This window comes from Salvelinus alpinus, chromosome 26 (assembly GCF_045679555.1).
Source record: "Salvelinus alpinus chromosome 26, SLU_Salpinus.1, whole genome shotgun sequence".
NCBI classification, from domain to species: domain Eukaryota; kingdom Metazoa; phylum Chordata; class Actinopteri; order Salmoniformes; family Salmonidae; genus Salvelinus; species Salvelinus alpinus.
In genome coordinates, this window is record NC_092111.1 from 2120288 (window position 1) to 2138271 (window position 17984).

At 41.7% G+C, this 17984-nt stretch overlaps 1 protein-coding gene across 4 annotated transcripts; it reads right to left on the reverse strand.

Annotated features, from left to right (window-relative positions):
- Window positions 1-3655: 3655 nt before the first annotated feature.
- LOC139554439 (putative nuclease HARBI1) lies at window positions 3656-7981 on the reverse strand. 4 transcript variants are annotated; one of them, XM_071367239.1, is made up of 11 exons: window positions 7598-7981; window positions 7162-7232; window positions 6898-7074; window positions 6756-6817; window positions 6587-6673; window positions 6216-6499; window positions 6101-6136; window positions 5448-6002; window positions 5263-5378; window positions 5055-5166; window positions 3656-4960 (listed from the first exon to the last, which is right to left on the reverse strand). In XM_071367239.1, exons 8-11 carry the CDS (start codon window positions 5917-5919, stop codon window positions 4590-4592), a joined length of 1071 nt encoding a protein of 356 aa, XP_071223340.1. In that variant the 5' UTR covers window positions 5920-6002; window positions 6101-6136; window positions 6216-6499; window positions 6587-6673; window positions 6756-6817; window positions 6898-7074; window positions 7162-7232; window positions 7598-7981; the 3' UTR covers window positions 3656-4589. The 4 variants fall into 4 exon arrangements, with proteins under 4 accessions (XP_071223340.1, XP_071223339.1, XP_071223341.1 ...); XM_071367238.1 differs by having other exon boundaries at window positions 6216-6389; window positions 6458-6499; window positions 7162-7981; XM_071367240.1 differs by having other exon boundaries at window positions 5055-6002; window positions 6216-6389; window positions 6458-6499.
- Between the last annotated feature and the right edge of the window lie 10003 nt (window positions 7982-17984).

Below are 17984 nucleotides of genomic sequence, written 5' to 3' on the forward strand. Positions count from 1 at the left end.
GACCTCAACCCTATCGAACACTTTTCTGGTGAATTGGAACGCCAACTGCGAGCCAGGCCTAATTGCCCAACATCAGTGCCCGACCTCACTAATGCTCGTGGCTGAATGGAAGCACGTCCCGCAGCAATGTTCCAACATCTAGTGGAAAGCCTTCTCAGAAGAGTGTAGGATGTTATAGCAGCAAAGGCGGGACCAACTCCATATTCATGCCCTTGATTTTGGAATGAGATATTCGACAAGCAGGTGTCCACCTACTTTTGGTAAATTTGTGTATGTGTACAAAAAAGGCTTCCACTCTTAATGTGCAGGTGATATATTGGCAATATGTACAGTGGGGAGAACAAGTATTTGATACACTGACAATTTTGCAGGTTTTCCTACTTACAAAGCATGTAGAGGTCTGTAATTTTTATCATAGGTACACTTCAACTGTGAGAGAAGGAATCTAAAACAAAAATCCAGAAAATCACATTGTATGATTTTTAAGTAATTAATTTGCATTTTATTGCATGACATAAGTATTTGATACATCAGAAAAGCAGAACTGAATATTTGGTACAGAAACCTTAGTTTGCAATTACAGAGATCATACGTTTCCTGTAGTTCTTGACCAGGTTTGCACACACTGCAGCAGGGATTTTGGCCCACTCCTCCATACAGACCTTCTCCAGATCCTTCAGGTTTCGGGGCTGTCGCTGGGCAATACGGACTTTCGGCTCCCTCCAAAGATTTTCTATTGGGTTCAGGTCTGGAGACTGGCTAGGCCACTCCAGGACCTTGAGATGCTTCTTACGGAGCCACTCCTTAGTTGCCCTGGCTGTGTGTTTCGGGTCGTTGTCATGCTGGAAGACCCAGCCACGACCCATCTTCAATGCTCTTACTGAGGGAAGGAGGTTGTTGGTCAAGATCTCGCGATACATGGCCCCATCCATCCTCCCTTCAATACGGTGCAGTCGTCCTGTCCCCTTTGCAGAAAAGCATCCCCAAAGAATGATGTTTCCACCTCCATGCTTCACGGTTGGGATGGTGTTCTTGGGGTTGTACTCATCCTTCTATTCCTCCAAACACGGCGAGTGGAGTTTAGAGCAAAAAGCTCTATTTTTGTCTCATCAGACCACATGACCTTCTCCCATTCCTCCTCTGGATCATCCAGATGGTCATTGGCAAACTTCAGACGGGCCTGGACATGCGCTGGCTTGAGCAGGGGGACCTTGCGTGCGCTGCAGGATTTTAATCCATGACGGCGTAGTGTGTTACTAATGGTTTTCTTTGAGACTGTGGTCCCAGCTCTCTTCAGGTCATTGACCAGGTCCTGCCGTGTAGTTCTGGGCTGATCCCTCACATTCCTCATGATCATTGATGCCCCACGAGGTGAGATCTTGCATGGAGCCCCAGACCGAGGGTGATTGACCGTCATCTTGAACTTCTTCCATTTTCTAATAATTGTGCCAACAGTTGTTGCCTTCTCACCAAGCTGCTTGGCTATTGTCCTGTAGCCCATCCCAGCCTTGTACAGGTCTACAATTTATCCCTGATGTCCTTACACAGCTCTCTGGTCTTGGCCATCGTGGAGAGGTTGGAGTCTGTTTGATTGAGTGTGTGGACAGGTGTCTTTTATACAGGTAACGAGTTCAAACAGGTGCAGTTAATACAGGTAATGAGTGGAGAACAGGAGGGCTTCTTAAAGAAAAACTAACAGGTCTGTGAGAGCCGGAATTCTTACTGGTTGGTAGGTGATCAAATACTTATGTCATGCAATAAAATGCAAATTAATTACTTAAAAATCATACAATGTGATTTTCTGGATTTTTGTTTTAGATTCCGTCTCTCACAGTTGAAGTGTACCTATGATAAAAATGACAGACCTCTACATGCTTTGTAAGTAGGAAAACCTGCAAAATCGGCAGTGTATCAAATACTTGTTCTCCCCACTGTATATTGTTACGTCATGCCAATAAAGCAAATTGAATTGATAGGTTATGTGATGCGCCAAAAACACTGCTGAATGTGGTGGCCAGGTGGAACACAAATTGTTCATTTTGCAGAACATCATGTTGGCCAATATGCCTAAAGGAGGGAGCTGTTGAGGATGGATGGCTTATTGGTGAGTGTTGCCTACTCATTTGATGTCAATTTGCTAAAGCAACCTCAAATTGTCCTAATGGTTCTTTTTGTAGCTATGTTTTTACTGGTCAAACTACAACGGAGTGAGCCAAATAAAAACTTTTTGGTTGTGCTCAGTCTCTGATACCAGCACCTCTATTGCGGTATCAAAAAACTATTTTAAGCTTTTTTTGGTTTCTCCATTGTAGGCTATTTCATGGTACGGTGTTGTATATTCTCACAGGTTTAAAGGGATGATTTTGACCATATATGGTTAATTAGGGGCGTTTCGAAATACAAATAGCCAAGGTCGTGCAGGCGCACTGAGGCTGAGAACAATTAGTATTTATCAACGGTTATCTCCTACCGGTGTGTGTATGGCGCTCGTAGGATTGTTTGATAAATCACACTTGTTCTATGCGTACGAACATTCTAAATTCCGTTAGTAAGTAGTATTTTAGAATAGTTTCTACTGTTAGGTTCTAATTATCAGAGTAAGAACTCAACGGAAACTATGAAAGCTTAACCCAAGTTTATTCTTCCCAAAGGATCTAACAGCTGAACAGACAAAAACATGTTTACAATAGTGGTGTATATGTACCCCACTTTGGGTGGAGTTTCCTCCTTCTTGCTAAACATTGTATCTTTTTTGCTAGGCAGGAAACTAAGTGATACGGGCCATAAACTTTTCCTTCTCCGTTAATGTGACCTGATCTCGACCCCCTTCATAACTAATCCATGGCTCTCTCCCCTTATCAATGCCTGCCACGTGATCGTTTTCCCTACACTCCGTACATTCAAGCTTAATTGCATCCACCATATACCTTCCTCCTACAGATAACCATTAAACTCTGGTCTAGCCCCTCGGCTATGGCACCCCTCAGGTCTCGAAATGTTATTAATCATTAGTTATAATAGTGGTTCAGCAATCCAAACCCATCACTATGCAATATTGATAAATGAGGCCCCTGGTGTTTACAGGAAAAAGTCATGTTTGTCTCAATTAAAGGATCTAGAGATTTTAAACCAACCCCCCCCCCCCACAACAATTGCATTTTGAAATGTGATTTTGTTTAGGTCATAAAGCAAATGGGCCTATTATCTTTAGTGTTTCCCCTAGGATTTAAAAAAATCAAAGGTAGGGGTGGGGTGTTTTTTTTGCTGGGTGGGTTTTAAATTTTTTATATAGAATGACTGTGTCACTTCTGGTGACCTTTTAAAAATACATTCTACTCCAATGTGTAACGCTTGTCGTCTGGAGGAGAAGAAGAGGACCAAGGTGCAGCGTGGTAAGTGTTCATATTCTTTAATTCAAATACGTAACACTAAACCAAAACAACAAACACGACAAACAGTCCAGGGGCCTGTTGCACAAAACTAGGATAAGGGATTAAGCCAGGATATCTTGGTGATCCTGGCTCAATTGATCCGTAATCCGGTTGCACTAAAGATGGATAGGGGGCAGGAGGATATGTTATGGTATAAATTACCATGGAGATTTATTCTGTGGAGCTAGCCTGCTCCAGACCAGGCTAAATTCCAGGATCTATTTAATCTCATCCCTAATGTCAGTCAGCAGTCACCACAAATGGAAACCAATAGTTATTTCACTGCTCACTATACATTGTTATCACATATAACTAGACCCACTGTCATTATTTAAACGTTTGTGATCATTAATTTCAATGATTTTGGATAAAAAAATAATTTTTAGATGATGTTGCTATCATTAGATAATTTACAGTTTCCCATAGACTATAAGGCTATATATAAAATGATAGAATATTAGGGCCACAGAGGGGAAAAAAACACAAGTAATAATATTGTAACCAGTTGTTTTAGAGGACAGTTGTTAAAATGACAGATGTGGGGCATTTCGTGAAATTGTACTTCAGTATGGTTTCATAAACAAAGACATGCTGATGTGCCAGAATATTAAGTATCACATTGTCATAAGTATCAAAACTGTAAAAACAATATGTAGCTTTTCTGCAGAAAGAACCAGCCTCATAAATTTATGACTTTATCCTTTTTCTTCAGTGTGGCCCTAGTACTCTGTCATATAAACAAATACACATTCCATATGAATATAAAAACACAATGTGTAACATTATGTTCCTTTATTGAATAAGGACAAAACAAAGCAGGTAAACCATCAGCTCCTTTCGAAACTGAAGTCACAGTGACTCTACAAGATGGAAAGCACAGAATCCAAGCATATTATACAAAATGATACATACACATTCAAAGGTCTGTATATAACACACCCTGCATGTCTGCACACTAAAATAAATGCAGGACAAATCCATACACATCAACTGAACAGACAAATGAATGGATGCAGTAGCCTCCCTGCAGCCTTGTATTACACACAGTATACCGCACAAACATCATAAGAGGCCAAATTCGTAAAAAAACAAACCCAAAAAAACCCAAATTCCTCTGCCACCGCAGGACATATTTAACCAAAATTGAAAGCACACATACTAACTAAAATAATTCAACACATATTGGTCCCTCAGCAGCCGACCACTGTCGTCATCAGGGAAGATTGCCGGATTGTCCCAGTCCATGGCTGGTGGCACTCTGGGGGCCCTCTCCTTCATCAGGCAGGCCACATTGTGGAGGACAGCACAAGCCACAGTAATATCACATGCCCTAACAGGGCTGACCCTTAATTTGTGAAGGCAGTGAAAGCGTGCCTTCAGGAGGCCAAAGGTCATTTCAACTCTGGCCCTGGTCCTGGCATGGGCATGGTTGTAGGCCTGCTGTGCTTCCTGGGGGTCTGTGAAAGGTGTCAGGAGAAAAGGCTGGCAGCCATACCCCCTGTCTCCCAGCAACACACCAGAGAATTCACCTGTCAACACAAAATCTCATCATTACTACCTCATAAACACAGTGATATTCTTGACACAGCCATGATGGTTATAAATAGGGGTTGTGTGGCTTACCTTGTGATAGGCACTGATAGATTTCAGAGGCCCGAAAGATTCTGGAGTCATGGACTGAGCCAGGCCATTTTGCCACAACATTGCTGATCACACAGTCAGCATTGCAGACCATCTGAAATCATAAGATGAGGAATATTACACCAATCAATGCACATCACTGGCAATGCAGAGTGTTCGTCAATGGACAATATCAAAAAGTTATGTTCACCTGAACATTAATGCTGTGAAAGGATTTCCTATTCACAAAATCAGCCTCATGGGCACCTGAGGGGGCTTTTATCCTTATGTGTGTGCAGTCCACTGCACCAATGACATTGGGGAAACCTGTCACACAAAGTAATGAGTATCCTACTATGTGTTAACAGTTGTCCTGTAATTTGTAGATCCTCTTACCTGCAATCCTATAGAACTCCTCTTTGATGTCACAGAGTCTTCTGTGGCCAGGGAAGGAGATGAAGACATCTGCTAATGCTTTGATAGCCAGACACACACTCCTTATTGTGCGGCAAATTGTGGCCTTGTTCAGCTGTTCTGCATCCCCCACTGAGTACAGGAAGGCTCCACTAGCAAAAAAGCGCAAGGCCACACAAACCATTTGCTCCACACTCAGTGCATGGCTCCGTGCAGTGCGGTGCTTAATCCTGGGACCCAGTAGTCTGCATAGATACCTGATGCCATCTGCAGAAAACCTGTATCTTTCATATAGATGGTCATCAGGGAAGGCCAGTGGGTCCAACCGGTCCCTGAAGACCCTTTCTCGCCTGAAGGCTCTCCTCAGCACAAGTGCTTCTTCATCCACCACATCTCGCACGAATGGGCATGCCATTGTCAGAGCAGAAAGGAACACACACTTTTGGGCCTTCATATAGGCTAGTGGCCACACCTGGTGCTGGGGGGGTGGGCAAAAGAGGGCGATGCCTTATAACGATGACTTGGTTGTACTGATTGCTGGGAAAATAAAAAAAACCTTAGAAAGATGCCACCGTCCTGTGTGCTCACAATAAGAGCTCATATGTCATGGCTCACTTGACTTTACGAGAATATACCTAATTTTTATTTTGAGCTGTGTCATCTTCTTGGAGCTGGGGGAGGAAAGAAAAATAATGATTAATACATTTGTGTTACAGTTAGCATACAGTGTACATTGAAGGCATATCTCACCTCCCTCTCAAGTTTTTTTATTTCAAGGTCCAGTTTCCTAATTGTCCTCTTTTTTATTTCGGACTCCAGTGCAAGATTTTCCATCTTTTTCTTCTTGTACTGAATGTCTATGTCTGCCAGTTCTATTTGGCGCCGGAGGTGGTTGCCATACAACTTTCTGATAGCTTGTGAGCTCTGTGAACACAATACAATTAGCGCAGCTGGAATTTGGCAGGATGTGGTGTCCTTTTATTAATACGCACTATGTTGCCAGGCTGGTTTTCCCACTGTATAGCATCTGGGTCCTGTAAAAGAAATTAGATTTTTTGATTTTGATGAGGACTCCTCACCATTGTAGAGTAAATAGTACTTTCACAGTCTTAACATGATACCTCATGCCTTCTGGAATCCAGAGAGATGGTCTCCTCCTCATCATCGTCTCCATCATGTGCTGTTGCTGCTGCACTGGGGCCTTCACCCTATCACATTTAATCGGATTCATATTGAAGCTAGTAGACAAGACATGCCAGGCCTACAGTATGCCTTTGATGGAGTACTCACTGGATCAGCATCGTCTGGTGCTTGTGCTGGTGGCTCTAACAGGAACACAGTGCTGCCAGACACTAGGTAAACCAAAGTCAGACAGTCCAAATTGATTCAATATGAATGTGGTTGTATCCCATGTAGAGATGGAAGGACATACCTTGAATGAAGCGGGTGGCATCTTGGGAGGAACCTATGCTCGTCTCTTTCCCCCCAGGGATCCCCTCTAAGACGGGCCTGCCTTTATTTAGCTCCAAGGCCATGTCCTCTGCTGGGGTAAGGTCAGCCTTTGGTGACCCACCACCCGTGCCTTGTCTGTGGGTATTCTTTTTCACTGCTAAAACAGTACAGACAATGTGTGAGCAGGCACCTTCTGGGTACAATATATGCTTGTGCTTTGTTAAATATTAGTCAGGGACCATACCATTCTGCAGAATGTTCTTGTATTTGATTTTGACCTGCTGCCATGTCCGTTTTGGCCCGTTCATGTTTAATCTACACACACACACACACACACACACACACACACACACACACACACACACACACACACACACACACACACACACACACACACACACACACACACACACACACACTTAATGGAGTCACACTGCAAAAAATTACTTGGTATTTTTGTCTTGTTTTCAGTAAAAATATCAAAAAAATTATCATAGCTTTATACAGTGTGATGGAGTTACTTTACACAATTTCACTCATATCTGCAGTGCATTTCAATTAAAAATTTAACCGTTTCATAATTACAGTACAACTGCATTTTTGGAGATGTGAATTAAATATTTGAATTGTAATTGTGATGTTTCAGCGGAGCGGTGACTGTGTAATTGTGCACTACTTACGCATTCAGGCGGTCTGCAATACTTTGCCACGCTTTTTCTCTTTGCTTTATCACTGTGGCGGTGTTGCCTTTCTTCTTAATTATATATTTTACCTCCTCGTATGCCTCCATGAGGATTTGTGCTTCCGACTGGGAAAAGTACGCGGCTCTAGTTGCCATGGTAAATCAGTTAATCTGTGATCTGTGGCGGGGTCTATTTGAGTGAGCCGTGAGCGCGCACCTATCCAGGATTGGTTTCACCTGGCTTAATGAATCCGTGTCTGCTCATCCTGGCTTGGTCTTTGTGCAACCAATTAAGCCTGGACGCACATGTTTTGGCTTCATTGAGCTCAGCTGAGTCATTTATCCCGGATGTCTTAATTCTACTTTTGTGCAACAGGCCCCTGAAAGGAGAAACAAACACTAAACCGGAAACAACCACCCACAAACACAGGTGGGAACAGGCTACCTAAATATGATTCTCAATCAGAGACAATGAATGACAGCTGCCTCTGATTGAGAACCCTATCAGGCCAGACATAGAAATACAACACAAGGACAACATAGAACACCAGTCATAGAATGCCCATCCAAACTCACGCCCTGACCAACCAAAACAGAGACATAAAAAGGATCTCTAAGGTCAGGACGTGACACAATGCATGAAAGTAAAATTATGTTGACATCATCTGAAATTTAACTGATGCGTGCCACTGCAGTGTAGGGAGACGGTGGCTGTACGCTCATGGCCCTCATTCGTGCCACTGCTCGGTCTGTTTGCTACAACTATACATTGTAACATGCCATTTTCAATATCGTCCTATCCATATGAGCTACAGATCTACAAACAAGTACGGTGGGTTCCTTTACCTCTATCCAAAGGTATTCTACAAATATGTATCTTATTACAGCTGTGGTCATTTGTTCACGTACACGTACAGATACAATTTTCAATAGTTTCTTATCCAAATTACATATACCTCTAACCACTTGATTTTAGGCCACCTCCCTCCTCCATAGTACACCAATTACAATTTACATTTTTTCATTGTACTGATCTAATATGAATATTTCCAGTTATGGGTCTTCTTTTCATCACCTCACTGTCCATATGAGCTACAGATCTACAAACAAGTGTGGTAGGTTCCTTTACCTCTCTTATGAAAGATACAGCTAATTTTCTCGAAATTCCTCCCCTTTGATTCTCTATAAATATTTGTCCTATTACTGTCACGTAGAGATCATTTTCTGTAGCTATATCCAGATGGATTTGACATCAAACACTGAAAACTTTCCAATATTGTACAGATTTAACACATTCCCTACTTAGGTCTTTTTATTCTAACATTGGTTTTACAGCTTTACGCTCTTGTGCAGTTGTTATTCTTTTCGATTCTGTATTTTGCTACTAGGTGGAGCCATTGACCACTGTACCTCTTACCCTGTGGATGTACCGACAGCTGAATAGTTTCTTTGCAAATGTTCTTCCCTATGACCTATGTATCTGTCAATTCCATCTGTGTCATTGTTTTGATGAAGGCCATCCGAAACAATTTTTTATTAGTTGTTTAAATAAAATAGATTTTTTTTAATGGCTATTTTTAGTGGCTAAAAAGTCATGAGCTATAATTACTTGTTAGGGGAATGATTACATGAACATTGTGGTAGAGTGTCCAAATTGGGAATTTAGGCCTCTCTTTACGAGAAGTTAAAGCTATTCAATAATCATAGTCAAGACACCGTTTAATGCCCCTTCCGAAAGACTGCATCCTCCACAGGGCAATGTCATAGGCACAATACCCAATGAAAATTAAAAATATATATTTAACCTTTATTTAGCTAGACAAGTCAGCTAATTCTTATTTACAATGACCGCCTACCCCAGCCAAACCTGGACGACGATGTGCCAATTGTGCCCCGCCATATGGGACTCCCAATCATGGTCGGATGTGATTCAGCCTGGATTCAAACCAGGGACTGTGGTGTTGCCTCTTGCACTGAGATGCAGTGCCTTAGACCGCTGCGCCACTCAACCCCTTGCACGTGAAGATTGGTATAAGTAGTATGGTGAAACTTACGCCTAATCCTATGAGAGGGCAAATTGGAGCTATTGCCATATTGCTTACAACTGTCATATCCACTTAGATCTCCACAAGTGCATAGGGATCGATTTGGGATTGGGTCATACACCACTTACAGGACCATCTGGTGTGTAATGCCACATTTCTAACCAGATAGGATAGGCCACCCAGTTCCCTTCATGCAGAGGCAAGCCAGTATTTGGGGTGAAGGGATTTAATGTTGCAGTGGTAAAAAAGTTACCTTAAATTAAGTGTTAAAGTTTTCACATTTGGAAAGAAGTGGAAGGCGCTCAACCAATGTGAGTAGAGGTGCAAATAATTTGATTGTCCTTGAAGAGGAAAGGCGCAAAAAAAAAAATATTTAAAGATCTATTAAGGGTGTTTTCACACTTGGTCCCTTTCAGGCAATTTTTGTGAACTCATTGCAGTTCGCTTCAATTTTCGTGCAGTGTGAACACTCCAAAGGAACTCTGACCCCTCCAAAGAGCCCCCGAAGCGAACCGAACTGAGAACCATATCGAGAAGTGGTCTGAGTTTCGGTTTCCTTTTCTAGGGCAATGTGAAGACAAAGCTCCCCAGGTTCGTTTGTCATTATTCCCGCACCACACACTAGACCAGTGGTGTCAAACTCATGCTACGGAGGGCCGAGCGTCTGCAGGTTTTTGTTTTTTCCTTTCAATTAAGACCTTGACAACCAGATGAGGGGAGTTACTAACATTAATTAGTCAACCAAGTACAGGGGTGGAGCAAAAACCTCGGCCCTCCGTGGAATGAGTTTGACACGTGCACTAGACCACTGAAACACCGTTTCACCTGTCGTACACCCTCACTCACATTGGTGCCACAAAAGAGAGAAGATGATCTGCAGGTTCACGGAAAAAACGTATGCTGCTTTTGGATATTGATTAGTGATGGTCAAGGATGCACAGAAATGCCAAAATATGGAGTTTTTAGTTCAGATAGGAGGCGACTCCGGGATGCTGGCCTTCTTGGCAGAGTTGCAAAGAAAAAGACATATCTCAGACTGGCCAATACAAATAAAAGATTAAGATGGGCAAAAGAACACAGACACTGGACAGAGGAACTCTGCCTAGAAGGCCAGCATCCCGGAGTCGCCGCTTCACTGTTGACATTGAGACTGGTATTTTGCGGGTACTATTTAATAAAGCTGCCAGTTGATGACTTGTGAGGTATCTGTTTCTCAAACTAGACACACTAATGTACTTGTCCTTTTGCTCAGTTGTGCACTGGGGCCTCCCACTCCTCTTTCTATTCTGGTTAGAGCCAGTTTGAGCTGTTCTGTGAAGTAGTACACAGCGTTATACGAGATCTTCAGTTTCTTGGCAATTTCTCGCATTGAATAGCCTTCATTTCTCAGAACAAGAACAGACTGATGAGTTTCAGAAGAAAATTCTTTGTTTCTGGCCATTTTGAGCCTGTAATCGAACCCACAAATGCTGATGCTCCATATACTCAACTAGTCTAAAGGAGGCCAGTTTTATTGAAGCTAGGGGGCAGAATATATATGTTTGGAAAAATAACGTTCCCAAGTTTAAACAGACTATTTCTCAGGCTCAGATATTAGAATATGCATATAATTGACAGATTAGGATAGAAAACACTCTAAAGTTTCCAAAACTGTCAAAATATTGTCTGTGAGTATAACAGAACTGATTTTGCAGGCGAAAACCTGAGGAACTCCAACCCGGAAGTGCATTTATTTTATTTTATCCCTGTTCCATTGCTTGCCCCTCCTCCATTTAAAGGGGTATCAACCAGATTCCTTTTCCAATAGCTTCCTCAGGCTGTGACCAGGCTTTAGACATAGTTTCAAGCTTTTATTTTGAAAAATTAGCGAGATTTATCAAAACGCGTCAGGTGTCCTTTGATTAGTTCCTGCGCAGGAGAGATGTGGCTCGACATTTTCTTTCTCTGTAGTATTGAACAGTTTACCGTCCGGTTGAAATATGATCGATTATGTATGTTAAAAACAACCTGAGGATTGATTATAAAAAACCTTTGACATGTTTCTACGAACATTACGGATACTTTTTGGAATTTTCGTCTGCCCTTCAGAACCGGAACGAGCTTGTGGTTTTCTGAACATAACGCGCAAACCAAATGGCGGTTTTTGGTTATAAAACTAATCTTTATTGAACAAAAATAACATTTATTGTGTAACTGGGAGTCTCGTGAGTGCAAACATCCGAAGATTATCAAAGGTAAGCGATTAATTTTATTGCTTTTCTGACTTTCGTGACCAAGCTAATTTAAGGCTAGCTGTTCTAGCAGTGATTGATACACTCACAAATGCTTGGATTGCTTTCGCTGTAAAGCGTATTTTCAAAATCTGACACGATAGGTGGATTAACAACAAGCTAAGCTGTGTTTTGGTATATTTCACTTGTGATTCCATGATTATAAATAGTTTGTATTATTTTTGAATTTGGTGCGCTGCCAATTCAGCGGTTGTTTACAAAAATGATCCCGTAAAAGGGATCCGTGCGGCAAGAAGTTTTTAATCAGCATGACAGTTTTCAGCTGTGCTAACATAAGTGCAAAAGGGTTTTCTAATGATAAATTAGCCTTTTAAAATGATAAACTTGGATTAGCTAACAAAACGTGCCATTGGAACACAGGAGTGATGGTTGCTGATAATGGGCCTCAGTACGCCTATGTAGATATTCCATTAAAAAAATGTTTACATTTACAACATTAACAATGTCTACACTGTATTTCTGATACATTTTGTGTTATTTTAATTGACAAAAAATTAGCTTTTCTTTCAAAAACAAGAACATTTCTAAGTGACCCCAAACTTTTGAACGGTAGTGTGATATATATTTACCCCCCAAAATAAATAAATATATACTCAAAAATATATGGGGGATTGGAAATGATACAGACAATTACATTGATGGAAGCTACAATCTATCCGCAATATTAAAGGTGATCCAACCCCTAAAAAAAATGAGTGACCCCAAACTTTTGAACGGTAGTGTAGGTCATGGGGTTAAGGGAAGACAATAGAGCCATAGTGTCATAAAACCTAGCCGGCAAACAGGAAATGGTTTCAATCGTTTTTCCACCATTCATTTTTCCCATAGGGAATTTTAGAAACACTTAAAGTACACTACATTACCAAAAGTATGTGGACACCTGCTCTTCGAACTTCTCATTCCAAACTCATGGGCATCAATATTGAGTTGGTCCTCTCTTTGCTGCTTTAACAGCCTCCACAAACCATATCTGTATGGATCTCGCTTTGTGCACGGGGCCTTGTCATGCTGAAACAGGAAAGGGCCATCCCCAAACTGTTGCCACAAGTTGGAAGCACAGAATTGTATAGAATGTTATTGCATGCTATAGCTTTAAGATTTCCCCTCACTGGAACTAAGGGGCCTAGCCCAAACCATTAAAAACAGCCACATTCCTCCTCCACCAAACTTTACAGATGGCACTATGCATTGGGGCAAGTAGCGTCCTCCTGGCATCCTCCAAACCCAGATTAGTCTGTCGGACAGCCAGATGGTGAAGCATTATTCATCACTAGAGAGAATGCGTTTCCACTGCTCCAGAGTCCAATGGCAGTGAGCTTTACAGCACTCCAGCATTGTGCATGGTGATCTTAGGCTTGTGGAAACCCATTTGCTGACGCTCCCGACAAACATTTATTGTAATGACATTGCTTCCAGAGGCAGTTTGGATCTCGGTAGTGAGTGTTGCAACCGAGGATGGATGATACGCGCTACATGCTTCAGCAGTCGGCGGTCCCGTTCTGTGAGCTTGTGTGGCCTACCACTTCGTGGCTGAGCTGTTGTTGCTTCTAGACGTTTCCACTTCACAATAACAGCACTTACATTTGACCGGTGCAGCAATTTGACAAACTGACTTGATGATGGCATCCTATGACGGTTCCACGTTGAAAGTCACTGAGCTCTTCAGCAAAGCTATTCCACTACCGATGTTTGTCTATGGAGATTGCATGGCTGTTTGCTCAATTTTATACACCTGTCAGCAACGGGTGGGGCTGAAATAGCCGAATCCACTAATTTGAAGGGGTGTCCACATACTTTTGTGCATATATAGTGTAAGGGCTGTGTTTCGTGTAGGCTTACCCTGCGGTAACGTTTTGATAACTTGTCCGAGAGAGATTTACAAGTTAACTTTTATCAATATATTCGACTCTATAACTCTCAGATTCAAAATAGACATCATGAGAGACTACTAATCCCTGCAAGCTCCTGCAGGTCATCTCTAGCTGACACCTTTGCTAACAGGTATTGTGTCAATTTAAAACTTGTACAAGACAGTTCACAGAATTTTTGATCTAAAGATATTTTGCCAATTTATTCATTCATTCTTATCTTTTCCTCAAGTCGGCAGTCTCGTTCAGATCATCATGGCATTTGTAGTTCTTTATGATAGCCACATTAGCAGCTAATTAGCGTTTCATTTTGGGGGGAAAATACAGGCGAGTCACCTTGTCCTAGAGAGATTTACACGGTTATCAAAATGTCACGCCAGGTTAAGCCTACACATAGCACATATATACACTATAGTGTTTCTAAAATCCCCTATAGGAAAAATGTATGGTGGGAAAGCGATTGGAACCATTTCCTTGTTTGAATGCTAGGTTTTATGGATATTATGACTCATACTGTGGTGCTCTATTCATACCTGAACCAGGTTTTCCTCTAGGATTTTGCCTGTGCTTAGCTCCATTCAGTTAATTATTTTAATCTGAAAAACTCTCCTTAACGATTACAAGCATACCCATAACATTATGCAGCCACCACTATGCTTGAAAATATGGAGAGTGGTACTAACAATGTAATGTCATAATGTGTTGTATTGGATTTGCCCCAAACTTAACACTTTGTAAAAGTGAATTGCTTTGCCCCATTTTTTGCGGTATTACTTCAGTGCCTTGTTGCAAACAGGATGCATGTTTGGAATATTTTTTATTCTGTACAGGCTTCCTTCTTTTCAATCTGTCATTTAGGTTAGTATTGTGGAGTAACTACAATGTTGATCCATCCTCAGGTTCTCCTATCACAGCCATTAAACCCTGTAACAGTTTTAAAGTCACCATTGGCCTCATGGTGAAATCCCTAAGCGGTTTCCTTTCTCTCCGGCAACTGAGATAGGAAGGACGCCTGTATCTTTTTAGTGACTGGGTATACACCATCCAAAGTGTAATGAATTATTTCACCATGCTCAAAGGGATATTCAATGTCTGCTTTTACATTTTTACCCATCTACCAATAGGTGGCCTTTTTTTGAGAGGGATTGGAAACTCTCCCTGGTCTTTGTGGTTGCATCTGTGTTTGAAATTCACTGCTCGACTGAGGGACCCTACAGCTTTTTGTATGTGTGGGGTACAGAGATGAGGAAGTCATTGAAAAATCATGTTAAACACTATTATTGCACACAGAGTGAGTATACATAACTTGAGACTTGTTAAGCACATTTTTACTCCTAAACGTATTTAGTCTTGCCATAACAAAAGGGTTGAATACTTATTGACTCAAGACATTTCAGATTTTCATTTTTAATTACATTTGTAAAAATTATGTCTAGGCAGGTGACACAATCAATTTTAAATTCAGGCAGTAACACAACAAAATGTGGAGAAAGTCAAGGGGTGTGAATACTTTCTGAAGGCACTGTATATGTCATTTGGATAACAAACTATTGAAAATTAGATATGTACGTGACAAAAAGGGGGAAGAATTGGAAAAAATAAATGGTGTACCTTTCACAAGAGAGGTAAAGGGAGATGTCAATATGCACGCCCCCGTGCTATGATGTTGTAGTCAGAAATCTTGCGCTCACCAATGTGCCAAAGGAAACTTTGATAATGAATCAAGTTGACTTTTATTGGTAAGGTTATCAATAGGGCTCAAGTTGTGGAAAGCAAAAATGCCAGGTTGATGGTTATTGTGGAGACAGCAAGAGAGATATTGGGGCTAAAAAGAGATACAGATGCTGAACAATCCTAAGTGTGGAGTGTTTCAGCATTATATAGATAACGTTTTATGGAGTGGGGGCAGAGGTGAAGATGTGGTAGAAGTTAGTAGGGATTTATTAAATTTTTTATTTTCATGGTAGTACAGAATTGAGCAGATCATGATTGATCGTACATTCCAGCACAGTAGGTGGCAGCATGCACTTAAACAATTGTTTGCGGACCGCCGTGATATAGAAGAGAAAGTAAACCACCGCAATTGTCTGTAGACCTGTAGCTCATATTGATAGAAAGGTATTGAAATTTAGATCAATCACAAGAAATATGCCTGCCAGAATCAGGAAAATGGTGAACTAGAAATATAATTAATATAGCATGAATGAGGGAGGGAGGGGGGGGGGGGGGCAGTGACTTCACATTGTGGTTTAATATCTTAGTAGCTAGATGTAACTAATAAAAATGCTTGGCCCTTCAGCGACTGGAGGCCCTATACAGTGTGTGTAATAGTAATTTAGGTCTAACCCTCCTAAATGGGAATGCTTACACGCAATCACTGGTATTGCACTTTTTAAGATTGTCCCTAAACCACCGGAGCACAAGAAAACAGCATATTACCTCCTTTTTGGCAATAAGATAAGAGTTCAACTATCAATAAAAACCTTGCTCTCTAGCATCATCTGATTCTAGATACAGTATATCACTCATCGACCTAGGACCTTTCGTCCGAGAGCTTATTGACAAGCAAACTTAGAAGATCGAAAGTAAAAACGGATTTACTGTGGGGAGTGACGTTAGTCTGGTAGTGCTAGCAACGAATCTTGATAACAATGGATTTCTCTGCTTACCAAGTTAACACTGCGGTCAATTGAAGTACATAGTAATTAGTGGATGCTTATTTGGGCATCTCAGATTTGATTTGGTGGCGTCCTCTTGTTTCTGTTCGTTTCCCGGAGATTGTACAGCTAGCTAGTACAGCATAACCCCGCATCGAGCAACAAACTGCCCCGACATGCATGTTTTTCTTTGACGGCAGTTGGCATCCAATATGTTGCATTAACGCCACCTGATAGATTGAGTACAACTGCCTTATACTTTGCTTGAAAAAACGAAACAAATAATTTAACACTACACTCACAAAAAATGAAATGTTTAGGCCTACCTCATGCCAACAACCTGAAAGGATGGGAAATCACCACTTAATACACCCTGTCACTCTTCTGATGTCAAGTCTCACACACCCAAATACCTCTCTGCAGCTGTCACTACAACCTACATTTTCTGCAATATCCCTGCAGTACAGTTGATAACCATTGCTATAAATGCCAAAAACCCAATCTTACTGAAACACATATCACTTGTTGGCCTATCCCTCTGTACTGGTACAGATCTACTGCTCTCAGGATCCCTCCCCCTTGACCCATCTTCCTCTACTCTCTTCACTGCCTCAGCATATGACAACTTCTGCACTACTCTAACCCTGGAAACCTCAACCTGCCTCTCTCGCACGGGACATTTCTGATCCCCAGCCCTATGGGCACCCCTACAATTAACACATACCACTACTTTCCCCAATGCTACACATTTCTTTGTCTCATGCCCTTCTGCACACTTCTCACACCTAGGAACCTCGCTCCTACACACTGCTACCACATGTCCATAAGCATGACACCTGTAACAACGTCATGTATTTGGCACAAAAGCTTGTACAGGATAACTTATATATCCTAATATCACTTTGTCGGGCAAAGACACAACATCAAAACTCAAAAGAACAGACGATGACTGTTTCACCACTCTCGCCACCGTGTCTGCATTGCACCAAACGACAAGCATCACAAACACAAGGAATCTTCCCCTTTTAGTTGGTCAACATTTACATTTACTGCTACCCCAGTAATCACTCATTTCAATGGCGCCCTTTTCTTGAGAGCAAAACAATTCACATTTCTTGCCCCCATTCTTGCCCCCACATTTCTTGCCCGCCTTCTCTCTCTGACAAGCAGAAACAAACAATTATCACAAGACCACTTCTGGTTACCCTCACCAATTTCACAGTACCCAACTCTGTTCTCACCCACCGTGAAACCACAAATGGATCAGCCAAAAGGCAAGGGTCCAGGTTTTCCAAAAACTTCACTCCTGCTGTCACAAACTCCTCTTTATCCTGTCCATCGGTGCAAGCCTCGGGCACCAAGAACTTCACCACACCTACCACCTCTGATTTTTCGCCCTCATTCACTTCTATTTCTCCTCCTGTCTTCAGCTCGTTCTGCTTACACTTTCTTCCATTCTTCTTTAACAAACGATCTCCCTTTTTCCCGCCATTTTTAACCGACTCAAGCTCACAGTCTTCCTCA